The 20,096-nt window shown below is 39.7% G+C and overlaps 3 protein-coding genes across 3 annotated transcripts; 1 reads left to right on the top strand and 2 right to left on the bottom strand.

Moving 5' to 3' along the window:
* Window positions 1-26: 26 nt before the first annotated feature.
* LOC112166316 (proteasome subunit alpha type-2-A) lies at window positions 27-3,893 on the bottom strand. Its single transcript, XM_024303131.2, has 11 exons — window positions 3,712-3,893; window positions 3,553-3,629; window positions 2,973-3,037; window positions 2,824-2,870; window positions 2,563-2,638; window positions 2,342-2,409; window positions 2,021-2,090; window positions 1,841-1,926; window positions 1,547-1,609; window positions 1,106-1,171; window positions 27-358 (listed from the first exon to the last, which is right to left on the bottom strand). The coding sequence occupies exons 1-11, from the start codon at window positions 3,750-3,752 to the stop codon at window positions 310-312; spliced, it is 708 nt and encodes a 235-aa protein (XP_024158899.1). The 5' UTR covers window positions 3,753-3,893; the 3' UTR covers window positions 27-309.
* Window positions 3,894-9,854: 5,961 nt separating this feature from the next.
* On the top strand, window positions 9,855-14,256 carry LOC112201356 (proteasome subunit alpha type-5). The gene is made up of 10 exons (XM_024342243.2): window positions 9,855-9,969; window positions 10,064-10,107; window positions 10,207-10,288; window positions 10,443-10,523; window positions 10,935-11,048; window positions 11,137-11,238; window positions 11,904-11,962; window positions 13,469-13,571; window positions 13,769-13,834; window positions 13,927-14,256. Exons 2-10 carry the CDS (start codon window positions 10,094-10,096, stop codon window positions 14,017-14,019), a joined length of 714 nt encoding a protein of 237 aa, XP_024198011.1. The 5' UTR covers window positions 9,855-9,969; window positions 10,064-10,093; the 3' UTR covers window positions 14,020-14,256.
* A 3,654-nt stretch (window positions 14,257-17,910) lies between these two features.
* LOC112203219 (F-box protein At2g26160) lies at window positions 17,911-18,993 on the bottom strand. The gene has a single exon (XM_024344214.1). The coding sequence runs from the start codon at window positions 18,991-18,993 to the stop codon at window positions 17,911-17,913; it is 1,083 nt and encodes a 360-aa protein (XP_024199982.1).
* Window positions 18,994-20,096: the final 1,103 nt, after the last annotated feature.

Consider the following 20,096-nt stretch of genomic DNA (forward strand, 5'->3'; position numbering starts at 1 on the left):
AAACCATGAGCCATTGGAAATGATGATGAAGTCTGCATTCATCAAATGCGAATCCAACACACGAATTTCCACCTTAAATTCATCCAGCTGAGTTAATAAACATGGTACAAATTGTTCGGAATGAGTCTTTAAGAGTTTGAAGGCTTAAAAATCCAGGGCTATTAATGATGGCAAAATGCTGCTTCAGCCCAAAAGGTTTGTGATTTGGTTCCAAAAGATCGACATAATTGTAACACATTAAATCACTTTCGCACTATCAACCATCTTGCAACCTATAACCATTGCAGATTGTGTCTGGTAACAGGAACACTACTCGACTTCAGCCAAATAATCTTCAATCTCTGCTGGGGATAGCACCCTGCAACAAAATAAGAATGCAAAGGCAATTCAGCCACAAATCAATTACTCAATGAGAAAATCACCAAGCAAGAATGATAACAAACTAGCTTTTGATAAAAGAATGGGCAAAATTATTGTCAGGGGCAACTGATATTAATAAAAGAAATATTTTGATGACTCTATGATTCAAAGATGTGGGGCAATGTCAAAAGGTTTGGCACACATGAATACATGGACCTCTGCTAGGTCTATACAGGTACTGCTGACAACTAGGGTTTTTAAGGCCAGATGCAGTTGGGACTTCTACTACAGCAGTAGAGGCTAGAAATATAACTTTGTAAAGTTCATTTTATATAAAGAGACAGGTAAGTCTGTAAAAAAAACAAAGAAGCCAATTTAATCAAAGCCAACCTCTAGCATTAGCTACTTGATGAAAGGAGGTGAAGGGTTTTCATTACCAATACATTTGCCATTATTATGTCATTTAAGCTGCTGTTATCTTGCTGATCTGTTTAAATGCATCCTATATCTCACTGAAGTATTTGTAGAAGCAAATATCTTGCAGTTAATTAGAGTTAATAGCAAAGATGCCTAAAAATTAGAATTAAAAGCATTTCTGCTATTTACAGCTTGTTCAGACTTCAAAGAATAAATTTCCCATACAATATCCCAACTGATAACATCTATCATTATATCACACACAAAATCTGACAAAAACTTTGACATCAGCAAATTTAGTTAGTTAGGAAGTAAGTATGGAGCTTGCCTGAATATTTTGTCTTCGCCAATTATTCCAATCTCAATGTTCTTCCCTGAGATCTGTCCTTCAAATCTGCAACCAATAGGAAGCAACTGATTAAACCAATGACACAAATACAAAACTTAAAACTGAAACAGAATAGATTGCAGGCTTAATGCTGACATGCAAGAAAGGAAGAGCAATGAACTAGCATAACCACCTTGTAAATATGGTACCAAATACTTTAAACTAAGACAATGATTGAATGACGGCAACTCAAGCCAGTACTTGTATTTGCTTAAGCTCCAAGCAGTATCAAATATTTTCATTTTATATTGTCGTGAATATCAATACTTCATGATAAAGCAGAATAAAACAAACTTTTTCATTTTTTGAGGTTCTTCCTTTTTTTCTTCATCCTAAGCACTATGCATTTCTTAAAAAAATAAACAGTGTAGAAATCAGTACCCCTCCTTCAGAGTCAAAATAGCCGTGTGCACAGCATCTTCAAGCTCAATTTCATCAGTGTACCTAAATAGAAAAGAAAAAATAAATAATGTTGAGAATATTAGAAAATGCTAGAATGTCAAACCCCAGCTAAACACGTACATACACGTACACACATATCATATACATACATATATAATTAAATGTGTGTGTGTGGTATTAAGCAAAAACGTGGAGCTGATTGTGTGTGTGTGTGTGTGTGTGTGTCAATTTGAACAAGCAGTTTTTGCTGAAATGTCTAAAATCACAGAGTACCTCTTCTCAAGAAAAGTTTTTGCATTTGAGACATTCTTTCCCATTGCAGAGGCTTTCCATGAAAAATATGAACCTGAAGGATCAACCTACAGAGAAATTTATGTTTAGTTGCAGAATCGAACAACTAAAAACAGTAAATAACCAAACTAACCGATAATCAATATTGCAGAGCTGAAGTACCTGGAATAGTTGGGGACCACTGTCATCAAAACCAGCAACCAGAAGAGATACTCCAAAAGGCCTTACACCACTGCAAAGAAAAGAAAAGAAAATACATCACTAAATTTTATACAGTCGTTCGAGTTTTTGTTTCTCTGGTAACACTCATTCATTCAAGTTCAAAATCAGCTGCACGTCTTGAAATAAGAAATCTCACAAGTAGAAGGTGTTGTAATACTTTAAGTTTTGTACTTATATATCCTACTTCCCAAATCTCTTTTTATCTTGCTAAGAGAAAGAAAATAAAATAGTCACTATCCATATGAAGAGTTTGGTAATTACCCAGATTGAGTAAACTCTTGCATCACAGCAGCAGTTTCCCTCACAAGTTGAGTAACAGGGATTGGTTCCTACAAGTAAAAGTTTTACACAAATTAGAACCTTGACCATAAGAAAGCAACTTATTTTTTAGTCATATTTTTTTTTAAAAAGGAAGGATGAATCTTTGCCACATCACATCTTGAAGACATAAAATCAAATATGCAGAGAGGAAAACTGAATACCTTATATAACTGATGATACTGCACTGCCTGCTTCCTGCTTTTCCGAACCAAAACTCGAAAATCAGGACCCATACCACTGCAGTATAAAAAGTAATGGTGAGAAGAATTTAAAAAGCCCATTTCAAAGATTAAAACTTGCTGAATTGTTTAAAATTCTCGTATGGACAGGCGACTACGAAGTGTCCACGATATGAAGGATCACCTCTGCGCTACACTAAGAGATTAACGGTCCTAATTACAGGAAGTGCAGAAAAAGCCAACCTGTAAACAACTCCAATATTTGGTGTCAAACACTGTATCTTTTGAACCTGATCAATGAAAATGCATCTCATTCAGCAACCGAGCCAATACAAACAACAAACTTAAGCAGATACAAAAATGTAATACAGGAAACATCGAGTGTGACTTACAGATGCTTCATCAACCAAGATTGAAGGTAGCTTCTTCTCGGTGGCAATAACAACCCCATTGGAAGCTGCAGTCACGAAGTATACTCAATTAAACAGACATCCACATCTACTAAAGACAACACTTAAATTCATCCCTTCATATCACATCAGCAGGCCACAAACTTTCCGAGTATTTCCTCAGAAACATACATCCAGACACATTCGGAACACCACAGAAAGTCCCATATTTATCACGGAATTTGTTTTTAATACCCAATTTGGCCAATTAAAAGCACATGTCACATAAAAAGACCTAGCTAGCCAAATTGTACAATTGTCTCACTCCACTATTCTTTCTGCAGATTTAGACTCAAACTACATATCGATTCCAGAGTATGTTCTATCCAAATCTCACCTAAACATCAGATCATACATTTCAATTTCAGCTCAAATTCTTATTAGCTCAGATAAAAAAATCCAGCTTTGGAGTTCAAACCATTACAGACCCAAATTCTAGTTCATTCAACGTATCACAAAGACTACAAATACTAGTTCAAACAAAAGCATAAACCAAAAGCAGAGAAAACCCAGAGCACATTACCTTTGATCCCCAAAGAGGTCTGACCCGACCCGACTGCTGTCAAAGCGTGCTCGATCTGCACAAGCTTCCCTGAAGGACTGCCCAACATAAACCCTAAATTAACCAAAATTTACAAAAACCCATCCAAATTTCTAAACCTGTAATCGGCGGAGGGTTTACCTGAAAGTGGTGAGCGAAAACGAGTACTGACTGTCGCCCATGGTGCACTAGAGAGAGAGAGACTGAAACTTTGGGTTTGGGTTGAGGTAAAGATTGAAGCTTTTTCTTTGTTTTGAGGAAGGGAGAGAGATTTGAGTGTGGTTTTGGGCGAAAGAGCATAAAAGGGGACTCTGAAACTGAGCTTTTCTTGTTGGAGAAGAAGGTTTTGGTTTGGTTGGGGGAATGGGCTTTGAATCGGTTGACCCAAAAACTAGACTGGGCTTTGAATCGGTTGACCCAACTATCTAGCCCACCTAGATCTTACTTTTTTTTTAAATATTTTTTTATATTGAAATTATATTTGCATGCAATCCATTTCTAAAGAGGTTCCCTCAGCTTCATTGATCCATTAGGATCAGGTGGTAGTCTAACTCCTATTTTAAAATTTCTCCTTTCTCCAATGAAAAGATTTATGCAATATTCATGTTCGTTAAAGTTAAATATTGTCGACTGCTTCTCTCTGCTAGAGTTCTCTAGAGGGGAAATTGATTGAGTTTCGAATTATGATGGCAGCGGAGGAGGCTATCGTGCATCTAGTTGGGGGTGAGGATGCAATCCAAGATTCTTTTTTTTATGTATGTGGCCGGTTGCTTTCTCATAAACGGGTGTTGCTTCCGTCGTTTTTGACAGCGATTTCTGGCATTTGGAGTTTGAAAGAGCAGGTTTAGATCCTTGAGGAGGAAAGGGGATCTATGTTTTTCAATTCAAGGAGCAGGAGACGAAGGATCACTTCCTCAATGGCAGACCTTGGTTCTTTAACAATTCCATGCTTCTGATTATGACGGAATCCATGATCTTGCAGAGGTTTGGATGGTGGTGAAGGTTTTGTGCATGGCCATGCGCAATGGCCGCTCCCTAACCCTACTTGGGAACGCTTAGGGGATCTTTGTGCGATATGATCAGGCGGCGTTGCAAAGGAAGGATCATGTGCAAAGGATCCGTGTTGTGCACGACGTACGCCATCGTATATTGGCACGTCGTACGTACTCATTTTCGGCGGAGGTGGCGGTGGAATTGGAGCTGAGATACGAGAAGTGTCATGGCATTTGCTGGAGCGTTGGGTAGCTGTGATGGAGCACTGACGACGATAATGGCGTCGAGTTGGGCTTTGGAGGCCTCATTGCTGGTGGCTGACACAGTCGAAGATGTGCCGCCCGACAGTTCTGAGGTGCTACCGGCGGTAGGTTGGAGTTCGGAGCCTTATATAGAAGGGACTATGGTAATCGGGTCAGCGCTTGTGCACGAGTCAGCATTGGGGCAGGAGGACGCAACTGCTCAAGTTTTCTCAGTGAGAACCGTAATTTGAAATCAGGGTTCTCTACCAGGCCTGGGGCTGGGATGGAATTGATGTTGGGCCCAGAACTTGGGCCTCTTGGGCTGAGGTGGCAGATGAGGTTGCTAGGCTGATTGGGACTGGTGATGGGCTTGCATATACTATTGCATATGGGCCTGATGCTGCAAGAAGCACAGTTTTGGCAAATGCAAATGGTGCTAGGGTAAGTGGAGCTTGGAGAAGCGGCTAAAGCCTAGCTTGGCGGTAATACCTCGTGAATTTCATCTTGATGCAATTGTAGAGGTCCTAGTTACTATTGGGAAGACTCATAAGAAGAAGGGTCGACCTAGGGGTCGTCATAATAAGCCTAAGTCTCAGGATGGAGAGTTGGAAAGTAAGAGGACCAACCTGATGTCGAGGTTGTTGGATGCTAAAGAACCTGAGGCATGTACTAACTCCAACACCAAGGGGAAGGATAAAGTACATGCTTAGGGTTTCAACTAGGCCTGAGATCGGTTTTGTTCTTGTGTTTTTTTTTTAAGGAACTGGGATCGAAACCGGTAGCAGTTTCCGGTTCGGTTATTACACTTTTGCATACACAAAACCGTATTGGAACCGAATTGTTTTTTTTCGAGTCGGTTCTATACTGTTTTCGGTTCCTATACACAGAACCACAGATGAAGTAATGGTGGAGATCGAGAATGGGATTCGAAGCACAGACCCACAAATGAACTGGGTTTTCTGGGTTTTGCAACTTTTCAAATAGAAGGAAGAAGGAAGAACAGTTACAAGGGTAGGGGATAGGGCTTAGGGCTTAGGGCTGCCAGCTACATTTGAGAAATTGGGGAAGATCTGAACTGAGAAGCTAGGCATAGGAATGGTAGAGATCGAGAATGGGATTTCGAAGCATAGAGCTAAAGATGAACTAGGTTTTCTGGGTTTTGCAACTTTTAGAATAAAAGGAAGAAGGAAGAACAGTTACCAGGGTGGGGGATAGGGCTTGGGGTTGCTGGCTGTGTTTAAGAAATTGGGGAAGAACTGAATTGAGGTGCTAGGCTAGGGTTGCGGTTGAAACTTTAAATTGTGTAGTACAATCGAAAATGAGAAAACTTTTTGGGGGAGGTCAGTTTTTTGTTTGTTTTTGGGTCCAGACCTATTACTTGGCTGCAATTATATATGGGCTTCAATATATGGTATAATGGGTCCATGGGTGTATTAAGGCCTGGGATCGATTCCTTCGGTTCTTAATTAAGTGGTAGAGAATCTTAGAACCGTAATCGAACCGTTCCATGTAAAACGGTTCAGGTCTTAACAAAATGGACGTTTTTCACACAAGAAACTGAATCGAACTGCTGATTCTGATTCGGTCTGGCGCGGTTCTACCAGTTTTCGATTCTAAAATTCCAGCCCTAGTTTCAACATAACAAGACATTCTGGACGCAAGCCTTTACAGTAGGGGTAATTTCTATAAGTTTTTCTAAGACATTTCTAGTTGATATTTGTACCACAATTGCGTGCTTAGAAGATTAGACTAGATGAATATTTTTCCTTAGATGACGAGATTATTCTTACTTAGGTTAGGCTTGCTGTTCAGCAAACGTCCATTTAGATTATAATGAGTTTAATTGTGACTTAGCTAGGTTTTATCCGGTTTGTCTTGGAATTTCTTATGTAAATTCTGTTAGATTTTATCTTGTCTATTATGGTTTGATTATTAATAAGATCAATCGTATTAAAAAAAAAAGGGAAAAATTCACCAACGGTGTCTGGACACTTAGGGGACTTTCAGAATGATACCTGAACTTACAAAATTATCAATGTGATACCTGGACTCATTTTTTCATATCAACATCGTACCTACGACCAATTTCCGTCACGGAGCCGTTAAATTTTGCACGTGCATGGCACGTGAGTCACTTAATGAAGACAAAAAGACCGATTTACCCTCGAGAAAAATTCACCAACGGTGTCTGGACACTTAGGGGACATTCAGAATGATACCTGAACTTACAAAGTTATCAATGTGATACCTGGACTCATTTTTTCATATCAACCTCGTACCTACGACCAATTTCCGTCACAAAGCAGTTAAATTTTACAAGTGTGATGCACGTGAGTCACTTAATAAAGACAAAAAGACCGATTTACCCTCAAAAGTTTTTTTTTTCCTTTTCTTTTCTTTTCTTTCTTTCTTTCTTTATTCTTCTTCTTCTTCTTTTTCGGTTTCTTTATTCTATCCTTCTCTCCTTGCCAACACCACCGCTTTTGGAGAACCCACCATCGAATATGCAGGAAGAAAAATGGGGGAGAGCCACAACAACCTCCACCACCGCGCAATGACGTCGTCCTCCGCTGCTTCTCGATTGGGTTTGGGTATAAGGACTGCTTCTTCCTCCACCGCCAGCGAAATCGTGGAGGCTCGAGGCCACATTCTAAGGGCCACCGGCCGGAAGGACCGCCACAGCAAGGTCTACACCGCCAAAGGCCCCAGGGACCACCATGTCTGGCTCGCCGCCCACACCGCCATTCAATTCTACGATGCGCAAGACCGACTCGAATACGACTGGCCCAGCAAGGTCGTCGATTGGGTCATCAAGAAAGCCAAGGCCGCAATCAAAGAGCTCCACGAGCTGCCGCCGTGGAACCCGAACTCAATTTCTATTCAGACAACATCTTCTCCGACGGTGTCGATATCCGCCGTGCAGGACACGCAGAACGTGAGCCTCCATTTCTCGATTGTGGAGGCTCCGAGTTCTTTGTCTGCTAATCGGTGAGGCACAATGGTGGGTAGCAGCGGAGTGGCGGAGCTGGTGAATCAGAATAGCTCGAATTTTCTGCAGGTGAGGATGGTGTGGAGGCCGAAGTTGTTAATCTTTGGTTGCCTACAATTGCCTCTGATCGAAGTTTGGCTAGAGGCCAAAGTTGTCGGCTAGACCGATGAAGTTGCAGGTGAGGATGGTGCGGAGGTGGTGTTGCATGTCAGGAACGATGGAGAGGATGGCGGGGTGGGATTGAAGCTGTGATTTGAGAGTGGAGGGCTGGCGGGGTCTGAGTTTCTGATCAATGGTGTATAAAAGGGGTCGGAGGAGAGAACGAGAGTGGTGGTGGCTACGTCGTCGGCGGCGGTGGCGGGGATGAACTCAGAGTGAGCAGCGAAACCTCAGTGCACAATTTCAATATGCTGTAGGATTTGAAGTGGGGGGAACCATAAACATCTGCGGTGCATGAAGGTGGATTGAGACACAGCGGCGGTGTTTGATCGGCAATCGGCGGTGGGAATCGGACGAGCAAGATGATTTGAATCTTGATGATTCAAATCAGGGGAAGAAGAAACCAAAAAAGAAGAAGAAGAAAGCAAGCAAGAAAGAAAGAAGAATAAAGAAAGAAAAGAAAAAGAAAAACAAAACTTTTGAGGGTAAATCGGTCTTTTTGTCTTCATGAAGTTACTCAAGTGCAAAATTTAACGGCTCCGTGACGGAAATTGGTCGTAGGTACGACGTTGATACGAAAAAATGAGTCCAGGTATCACATTGATAGTTTTGTAAGTTCAGGTATCATTCTGAAAGTCCCTTAAGTGTCCAAACACCGTTGGTGAATTTTTCCCTAAAACAAACTGAGGGCAAAAAGTCTTTTTTGCCCTCATTTTTAGGCTCACGTGAGTCACACGTGCTCACAGTTGACGGAGACGTGACGGAAGTTCGCCAGAGGTACGACGATAATACGAAAAGTAAAGTCTAGGTATCACATTGATAACATTCAGAGTTCAGGTATCATTCTGAAAGTCACCAAAGTGTCCAGACACTGTTGATGAATTTTTCCCAAAAAAAAAATTTATGCAAATTTGATTTTTTTTTTTTAGAGAGAAACAGCAGAATAAAAAAAAAAAAAGGTTAAATCGTTGAAGGACAAAAAGTTTGATGGAGGGTATTACCGTCAACCTAAAATTTAATTGGGAAAAGACGAATCATAACGAGGAGGTTTCCTTCTTCTCGACTTCTGATTACTAGGAACAGCGACGGACTTGATTTCAGTATTTTCATGGTAAACTACTTCCGATATATGTTTTGATTATTTTCTATATATGCTCAAGTACAGTCCTGTAATTCAAAGCCGTATACGGTACACACTTCTCTTCATGGATTGCAGAGCCATATAGGTTGCTGAAACGATTTAGATCTTCGTCGTTGATCATGGTAAGAAAGATATTTGTTTCTGTACAGTTTATAAGTTAAATGATGTTAATAATTGATCAGAAACTAAAGTGCATGCTGCATCATCATGCCCCCATAGTAGGTTGACTAGGTTCTTATTTCTCTTCTAATATGACACCAGTTGTTAGAATTTTTTACTGTTATTTATATACAAATTCTTTTTCACTTCTCCTTTTATCATTGGGAAGTTCCAGTATGTATGTATATACACAATGTATACATATCTGGAGGAAGATTCTGTAAGGCATTCTAAGGACGATAACGGAGGTTGACTTGCACCAGATCTCAACATTGAAATCTCGCATCGATCAATTCTTTCGATGTCAAGATCCGTTCTTTCGTTGTTGAAGTGCTCAAGGTCTCTGTTACTCAGCGAAACGATAATTTTTGTTGAATGTTGTCAAATAAAACCTGCAAGCCGTAACATATCTTTTTTATAAAAAAAAAAAATCAAATCTGTAACGCAAAAATGAAAATTAACAGGAGAAAACATGGATGAAAAAAAAAAAAAACAAACAAAGCCACTAATATTTGGCCCACGGGATGACCTTCCTTTTCCAGATGCTAATGTGGATCAAAACTAACTTGACCCGAATCAACCCGACCCGACCCGTTTATATTACTCAGAAGGAGGACTAAGGCAAAGTAAAAACCCTTCTTCTCCAACACGAAAACCATCTCATAAAATCAGTAGAGACCTCATCGCTCCCGACCCAAAATCAAATTTCTCCTCAGGTAACTCTCTCTCTCTCTCTCTGTGGTTTCGAGCTAGGGATAGATCTGCCCATATTCTAAAACCCCTTTCTTGTTTACTGCTCTTTGGATTCAGATCAATCTCCAGGGTTTCGTATCCACCAAGATGTTTCTCACAAGGTGAATCGCTTTTGATTTTTACTGATTTATTAGTCTCAGAATCATTGTAGTTAATTTTGATTTTTAACTTTGAGGGGGGGGTTTTGTGGGTTTGTGTAGAACTGAGTATGACAGAGGAGTAAACACTTTCTCCCCGGAAGGTAGACTTTTTCAGGTTGAATATGCCATTGAGGCCATTAAGGTAACCCAAGTTCCTAACTTTAGTTGTTTCGGATATTATGAAGATCTCGAGCAGTTTAGTTTGACGGTTTTGTTTTCCATGTCTGATTTTGGATTTAGAGTGATTTAGCAGTTCTCTTTCTTTACATTGAGTTTGGTTTTTGATTGGTTTACAGCTCGGTTCGACTGCTATTGGGTTGAAGACAAAAGAAGGTGTTGTGCTTGCTGTGGAGAAGCGTATCACTTCGCCTTTGCTGGTCTGTAAACTTTCTCTTTAGTTTCCTTGCATTGTGTTATTGATGGTTGAACAGTGTTGATAAGTGTAATTGCAACCAAAGTAATATATTGAGGTCGTTACCAACGTATATGTTAGCATATCTAGATTGTTTAGTAGTTGATGTGCTGGAGACCATGGCACTAATTATGTTCTCAATGAACCATGGGTATCATGTAATTCATACTTTTATTAGAGCAATGAAACCCTCCGGTAGATTTCATATTGCATGAATGTATGTGTGACGAACAATTCAGACCCAAGGTCAATCAACCTGTTTTCGATTTTTTTTTTCTTCCACAATTAAGTCATGCCTCTATCGATACATTTTCTCATTTGCATTAGACATGTCCAACTTCGTAGGTGGATGATACTGTGTATGATAAATTTTCAGGAACCCAGCAGTGTGGAGAAAATTATGGAAATTGATGACCATATTGGATGTGCCATGAGTGGATTGATTGCTGATGCTCGTACACTTGTTGAACATGCACGAGTGGAAACTCAGGTATTGTTCTCATTGGTTTATGCATAGATTTTTAACTTTTTCCCTGATGTTCTAGCCTCTTTACTCATCTTCTTTCCAATTTTTGCAGAACCACAGGTTCTCCTATGGTGAGCCAATGACCGTGGAGTCTACAACGCAAGCACTTTGTGATCTGGCACTACGATTTGGTGAAGGTGATGAAGAGTCCATGGTAAACACCATTTCATTTGCTCTTTTCAATGATATTATTTCTGACTTTTATCTCTAGTCAAATGTTAAAGTTGCATACTTTGGTTGGGATCCGTGAAGTAAAAGTGCACAACTAAACTGAGTCTGCTTTAAAGTGCCACTCAATCGATGGCGCTTAGAAATCAGACCCTTCTAAACCTATCTGAGTCGTATTACTTATCATTAGCAAATTGCTTATTACTTTATAGTTATGTAGAAGAAAAAGGTCATGGAGTCGTAATTATCAAGTAAAAAGTGGTTTGCATTGACATACACTTACCTTGCAAGATGTAGGTGATCTTTTAACTTTTACTGTGAACAAAAAATTCTTTTCTGGAATCCTTTTGAACTGTCAGGCTGCAAGTTTGTAGCAATAAATATTTAGAGGTAGATTGGCAACATTCAATATAGTTCCCCTTTTCACCATGTGTCATTGAACTGTCGTGGGAATTATAGCCAATAGTTGAGTAGTTTAGGACAAAATGCCAGAGTTGAGTAAGATACCTATTTATTTTCTAGAGAAAGAGAGACATGCTGTTGTTCTTTTGTTATGTAATATTAGTGAATTAACTTATGGCATCTGATATATAGATGGGATGAGTGATGGGTGATATGTAATTTGTGTTTGTTTTGTTTCTACTCCTGCAGTCTCGGCCATTTGGGGTATCTCTTCTCATTGCAGGTCATGATGAGCATGGGCCCAGCTTGTAAGTGCTTCTTTGTTTTGCATACTTGGTTTGTTGTTGTGAGATATATATCGTGTGTTGGTATGTATGGAGTGCTTTTAAAAATGAATTGTTATAAATAAGCACTACAACTGCTTGAGTTATGACTTTGCTAATATAACAATCGTGACAGTTCACATTGGACAAAGCTTTGCAGATTGGTTTATTTCATCATTTCATGTGATAAATATTAGTTGCAATGTTATTGATAAGCTAGGCAATTCGCTCTGTCTGAGGAGTAACTCAAGCCATTAAGCATATGTCATTTTGTTTCACAAATTTAAAAATAAATGAACTTTGAGAGAGAGAGAGAGAGAGAGAGAGGGGGGTGAATTGCTGTGAGATGTGTGTTTTTGTCTATGTGTACATTTTCACATGGTTCTGAGGATTTTGCACCCATGTAACCAGGAATAGGTAAAACAATGTTTTACAAAACTGAAACGGTAAAAGCAGGTATTATTTTCTAGTGTAAATGACAAGCCATTTCATATATATATATATAGAGGCCCGATCAGGAGCGGACGTCTGCACTTTCGCTAAAGTGCGGACGTCGATGCAGCAGGCGGCGGCAGCGGCGCGGGGCTGGCCGGAGGGAGCCCGGAGGCGTCCCAGACCTCTTCTGGGCGGCGTTCGAGGTTGGAGGAGGTCGGGCTTGCCGGTTTCTGGGCAGCCACCTCACCTGCAGTTGCAGGTTCTGTGCAGCACTGTAGAACCGTCGCCGGTGACTCCACCGGACCGCAGACCCCTCCGCACGACCCCCAGGGTCCCTCCGGCAAGCCGGGCCGGGCCGTCGCCGCTCGATCGAGGCGGAGGAGCGATGTCCGCACTTTTTCTGGGTTGCGGACGTCCGCTCTCGAACGGCTCCAATATATATGTGTGTGTGTGTGTGTGTGTGTGAAACACACATATACATATAGCAAATAAAAGGAATATCAAAAATGAAGCTCAGCTGGTATTTACCAAAAATGAAGAAGCAGAGCTGGTCATTTTGCTAAATTCATTTTGTGAAAAATTTAACAGCTTAAGAAAGGGGACTTAGTATGAGTATCAATTTGAAATTTGTTTTTGTCCCTGAAACATAGAAGCCAAGGCTCGTGCTTCTTTGTTTAAGAGTAGAGGCAACTTTTCTTGGACTCCACCCAACAGAGTCAAGCCGAATTTCTATTAATATATTATTCTCTTTAGATTTTGTTTTTGCTTATATTTATACCATTTATGTCCACACAGTGCAAACAGTGGTTATTTTCTTTTGTTTGGCTCTCAACAGAGATGCCTATACTCTTTTATCTTGAACGGGAAGTCTAGTTGTAGGTCTTTGTTTCTTGGGGTGTAATGAAAAATAAAAATCTTCTTTGTGACATGTATATGGTTTGTGCGGTAGTGGATTATAAACATTGATAGGTTATGACTTATGAGCTGCTTTATAAAAAAATCAGTCATCTATTTTGCCAGCTCTTTGACCTAAGAATGGAAACTTTTGATGTGCAGATACTATACTGATCCATCTGGCACATTTTGGCAATGCAATGCAAAAGCTATAGGTTCGGGTTCAGAAGGTGCAGACAGCTCTCTGCAAGAGCAATACAGCAAGGTATCCACTTTCTAAACATTTTCTTATTTATATCTCTGTATGCTACTCAGTCAACCAACCCAACTCTATAGAATGCTAAAGTGGTTGCTCATATGTTTTATGAAATATTTCATTGTACACGTGATTGAGGTCATATTTCCACCTTCATGCCTTCTAAACCATATAGATCACTAATTTCATTTGATTTTGGTTTTCAGGACTTGACTCTTAAAGAAGCTGAGACAATTGCTCTTTCCATTCTTAAGCAAGTCATGGAGGAAAAGGTGAAGCTTTCTAACTTGATATAGGTTTGGGTTGCAGGTCGGTGTTCTATTTTCCATTTGATTATTTATTGATCCCTGGTTACTGTTTGCAGGTGACTCCCAATAATGTTGATATTGCAAAGGTTTCGCCCACATATCATCTATATACCCCTTCTGAGGTGGAGGAGGTCATCAGTCGCCTATGAGTCCTGTGAATCATTCTGATTTGAATCTGTTCTTGTCACTGTACTTGTTATTTGGAGGTCATTAATTGCCCATAAGGATATTCGGATTTGTTTCCTGTTGGTAATTTCAGTGCTAAATCGGTGGCCTAAATGATATAATGGAACATAATGACAATTTCATGTTAACTGGAGAAGTTTAATTTAGCCATCATGGTTTTTATTTCTAAAGAGTGCTGGCTTTATAGTTTTTACGGTTAATGCTGCCTGTTTTGTGGTGCAAACACATGCATTTTATTTAGTCTTCCATTTGATGCCAAATGGCAATTGGAACAGAAACTGAGTTTCTCACGTCTTTGGTTCTCTACAATGATATTTGCAAAAGGTATGTTTTAAACTAACCCGATGCGTTGCAAAGGTACCTAAGTTATGATTCCTTATATAATGTTTTGAGGGAATTGCCTCACCACCTTCCTCTTCTTCTCCTTCGTCTAACTACACATTTCTCCACCATTTCACCAAGAAACTACACCATTCTACAATCACCTCTATACTTCGGAGGGTAAATTATAATTAATTCTAAATTAAATTAGTCTATTATATGCACCGGTATATTGATGCACCGACAAGCCACAAACCCTCAAAATGATCATAGGCCACTTGTCCAGTCTCCATCTACTAGTTGCTGGATATGTAAAAGGGAAAAGCAAAACGTTTCTTAGGGAACCACTTTTGCAAACAACACTTCGGAGGGGAGGTATTGTTCATTTGCTCGGGTTTTGACTGATAATAGTGACCTTACAATTGGCATTACAATCATGATGTATTCATATATAGTTTGGAGACGTTAGCTAGAAAAACAAACAAATTTTAATTATCGTTCTCATTCACAAACTTCTCTCTAAATCCCTATGGTGAAACCTTGAGAACATGATTGAAATCTTCACTCTGGAATACTAGTACATCTGGAGAATTGAAAACTTGCTAGTTTATGGTAAGATACATATTTCATAAAATTTGAAATTTTGAATAGTACAGAATTCCAATTAAGAAATTGTAAAATTAAACTCGCGAGGTGAGATTTCATGTAAGGCATTCCCGCTGGCATCCAACGAAGTTGTGTGAATACCATCTGACAATGATGAAGACACCCTGTTGAGACTGTCACCTATCACCATAGTTTAGAATCACTAAGCCAAACAGATGAATTTATAGAGTAAATCATATTAGAGCTTCCTCTAAGAGATTAAAAAGACATGGCTTTTTACAGTGTATACTTAAGAAGAAATTAAAATGGCTAATGATTTTCCTTCAAGGTTCACTTGCTCGTCTTCTAGCTTTTTACTTTCCAAGCAGTACTTTCCGATAAAAGCAAATAACTACATACTGATTAACAAACTTTTTAATTACTTGCAGATATAGTTTTCGGAAATATACTTCTGTCTTTCAATTATTGCAATAATAATGAGATGATCTTAACTTGTCTCCATTATTTCATGGAGGATTTTTGCATGTCCCTTACATAAAAAAAATTCTATCAAATTTCACTATAGCTACTCAACCTCCATGTAGCTAGAATTTAAAGCGTTTGCAATAGATACTTATCTTCTTCATCTGCTTCTGTGATACTGCCTCTTCCTATTCTGCATCCCTTCCCAGTAGCAATTCATAGCACCCTCATTTGTTGTTGGTAAAGGCGATTTTCAAAGCATATAGTTGGTGAACTCCATATTGCTGATAATGTTGGTATTGAGAGGTAACGCCAATGCATTTTTTGGTTTTCCAAGTTGAATGTACCATTGACGAAGTATATTGAATTGGGATGACACTCTGGAAATTCTAAAGCAGAGACACAGATAGACTGGTTACGATCCAAAAACAAAGCATCATATCCGATACTCTCAATCTTTAAGCATTTGAATTCATTATTTAAATCACTCAACAACTTGAAAACGTTGATGTGCAGATCTTCAGACGATGGTCCCTTCATAATCAGCAATAGATCTCCCTTGGACGATTCCACAAGGTATATTCTACTATCCTGAACATATAAAGATCTATAAGCAAGGAGTACCCATCTATAATCAAGGAGTACCTTCGTTCCTTTGCTACTATCATCAACTGAACAAATTTCACAATGGTCATTCCAAATTAGAAACTTGCCTCTGTAATACATTGCATAAGAAAGTTCCATTCTACGATGATCTATGCGAGTCCAAGCATCTTGCCCTGACTTAAAATGGGCTAGTTTGATCAGTTTGGTGCAAGAGTAATGCATATACATTACCAGAGCTTCAAAGTCATCAGGGCACAAAGAAGGGTCTGCAGACAATACAACCTTCTTGATGTAATGGCCATGTGTTGTGCGTACTGGTGGAAGGGTAATTGTGCATCCGGTGAAAGGGTTTAAGAGGGTTACCTCCAAAGTGGCATCCGCATAAGCCAACCAACCATGGGAAGAACCACAATCCTTGGTCAAATCGTAAATAGGGAAACCATTCAATTTCAACTTAAACCTGCTAGTCTTGTCTTGTGTGCCACTATGCAAGGCCACACTTGTACCGTTGTCATATTGGTTTATAAAAATCATTAGAGGAGGCAGTTTGTGACATGATTCGAGTCGCGACTGCATATTTTGGTGTAGAGCAATTGATCGCCAATGCTTGCAAACCACACCAAACCGGATATAGTCTTTGATCTGTATCAACCTTTCAAGAATCAAATCCAGAATGTCCCTTGGAAGCCATGCCCAACCTGAACCTTCCAAGGTTGATATTGCCTCTTCCACTGTCCTTGTTTTTGGTTTTTTGGTAATCATCTCTTCTGTACGTAATGCTCTTTCTTAGTTTCTTGTAGCTCTCTCTTGCAGTTATAAGATGAAGCATTCATCAATATATAGAAATCCGCTGAAAGCATGATCATGGTCTAAACCCTAGTCTTTAAGGATTATTGGGCCGGGTCCCGCGTCTCAATAAATCTCATATGAATTAGCATTCCAAAAACTTCTATCCGGATTAGGATTTGATCCTTTTTGCTTGCTTTGGAAGTCACTGAAATATTCAAATATAAATCATAGCTAGTGATGTCTATGTCTAGCTAGTGAGGTTCAGGATGCAAGTGAAGTTAACGGTGTTCGTACAAGTGAGGCTAAGCGCACTAAAGACCCAGTGAGAACCAACTACTCCTGAAATTTCTCAAAAAAAAAAAAAAAAGGGTTTAAAACCATGATTTTCCACCCTAAGTTATGAGACTATAGCACACAGTTTTTGGCTGATATCGCAAGTTCTTTTATTCTCACTAAAATCTTTCAACCTCTTAATCATGATTTTAAACTAATTTTAGAACTCAAAATATCTCTACCTGATTGGTTTTTATGATTTTTCAAAGTTGGAAAATAAAAAATGATTAAAAAAAATTAGGTCGAGATTTTTGTGGTTTGTCACTTGGACCAACTCGTAAAAGTCATGTTTGATCAATAGTAAGATTATGACATAAGAGAATTTCAGTACCAAAAAAAAAAAAAAAAAATAGGGTGCAAATTAATTTGGCAATGCCATGAGTACCACGATAACACCTGCAAAATTCAAAAGCACCAAATTTATACAAACTTTTGGCATACAATGCTAGATAACGTATCCAAAAGTCAGATATATATATGTTTTCAAATATGAAATTGGAACAACTCAATTTGATACTTTTGTCTTGTTATAAAACAATTTCTTATGTAATTTAGCGGATGAATGACAACAATTTTGAGTGTGAGCAACACTAACGCTATTGCAGTCGATTGATAAACGATGATAGAGATTCATCTGACATGCATATATATATTTATCATCTTCCAAATATGTTATATGCAAAATGCTTTTAAAAGGACCGTTACGCACGAGAGTAGAGCTTAAAACTATTGTTCAATCATATGGAAAATGCCACAGTGGGTGCAATCCATGTTATTGGTCGTGTCCGCTCTGGTAACTCGTCATGCCTGGTCTCTTTTCTGGTATTTAAGTTGACAACGCATTCCATGAAGTAAATCGAATTTGGATGACACCCCGAGTATGAAGCAGAAACACACATGGATTGCATGTTACCCAGAAACAAAGCATCAGTTCCAATGCTCTCTATCTTTACCCATTCGCCACACGAACTACCCAGCTTGAAAATCTTGATGCTGGAAGAATTAGTTATATTTACGAGCAAAAGATCCTCCCAGGTCGATTTGACAAGATATGTTGACTTATTACAAGCTTCTGGTGGGGGTGATAGGAACCCTATGCTTGGATGAAACTTACTAGCATTATGGCCGGGATCAGAATCCAAACTAGTTAAAGCTACAAATCGGCCTTTGTAATAAATTACATCAAGGATATCAAGTCCATGGATCATTTGATTATCGGAGCGAGTCCAGGCATCGTCCCCGGACTTAAAATGGGCTAGTTCCTTGGTAACCCCATCATCATCCTCAAAGATAACAATAACTTCATAATCATTAGGAAACAAACAAGGGTTAGCAGACAATACAACTTTACTAATCTCAAACGAGTAGCATTTAGGTCTGGACTTCCCGACTTCCATGACTTGTGGAAGCCTAATGGTGCCTCTGGTGAAAGGGTTTACTAGGGTTACTAGGAAATTGCCGTCGGCATAAGCCAACCAACCATGGGAAGAACCACACAACCACTTATCGTCGTCATGATGATTAGGGACATTAAAGCTACGAACAACCTTACCTTGTGTGACACTGTACAAGACACGTCTTTGGTTGCTGTTCTTGGTTGGAATCAACAGCAACAAAGGAATTAGCTGTTTGTGACAAGATTTGAGGCGCTGCTCCTTCTGATTTAAGGCAACCCTTCGCCAATGCTTGCAAACGAAACTGAATTGGATGTAGTCGAAGATGGATGTCAATCTTTCGAGTATCGAATCAAGAAGCTCACTTGGAAACGAACCCCAACCGTGAAGATTTTTTTTTTGTCTTTTAGTTCCATTCTTCCCCATAACGCTTTGGCTAAAGCCGCTAAACCGTAAAGTATATATGACGTACAGAACTGTTAAAGAACTCTCAAATTGGTTCTAAATTAAGATTGGCTTTGGATTTCATCGACGGTTTTTTGAGGAATTAGGAGGCCGCGGCTTCTTTTTGTACTCTAAATAAACCCTAATCGCGTACAAACCCCTAAAACGATAGGATTAGGAATTCTCTCCTATATAAACTCCGTGAAAGGCAAAATAATTAGGAAAAGAAGCAGCCCTGCTTTCTCTAGCTTCGGGCTGATATTAAAACTTTTTTTTTTTTTTAGTTCAAATAAATTCCATTGATAGAATGGCCAGAACGGCACGTACAAATGGTTCATAAGGACACCCGGTACCATTCACTGTTACAAATCTTGCTCAAGTTATCCAAGAGCTTGCCAACACTAAACATGAAACTAGTCTTACAAAAATTACTTTTGATTTGAGCCTGCATGCAATTGTGGTGCGCTAGGAGGTTCAAATATTTAGTGCAAAAACATAGCAGAGTTTAGTGCGCAAGCTAACATCCAACCTACAAAATTGCTTAGCTTCCTAATACAAGGAATTATTGTAATTTAGACAAAAGTAAAAAACATAGAATTGGGTGTAGGGCAAAACACCCCAGCCCAAATTAAGCGCCAAGAGGACAGACCCAAAGAATGGGTCCAATCCAAGGCCCAACAAAGAGGTTGACCGTGCTTGCCACCAAACTGCCCCCTGCAGCGCCGCCGATCACCGCCAGACCCACAGCCGCCACGACCCCCATGACCCCCACGAGACCCCGCAGAATCGCCAAACCACGTCGCCACCACGATAGTTCCAGATCCACCATGGCCCCGCCACCTTAGCGATCCTCCCAGACCACCCAAGTCGTGCCCCACCCCGATCCACCCAGAAAAACCGCAATAGCCACGCCAGCACCACATGTTTTTGAAAGCTCCTGATGAAGCCCCGCCGCCATCGATTGTGGAAGCTTCCGACGACACCCACAAAACCTGCACAAAACCAATCAGCCCGGATCCCTCCGCTAAACCTCAAGTCACCCCCATTCAGGAAACTACCCGACAATTGCTTTCAAGACCCGCCCG

This window comes from Rosa chinensis, chromosome 5 (genome assembly GCF_002994745.2).
Source record: "Rosa chinensis cultivar Old Blush chromosome 5, RchiOBHm-V2, whole genome shotgun sequence".
In the NCBI taxonomy this organism is placed as follows: Eukaryota; Viridiplantae; Streptophyta; class Magnoliopsida; order Rosales; family Rosaceae; genus Rosa; species Rosa chinensis.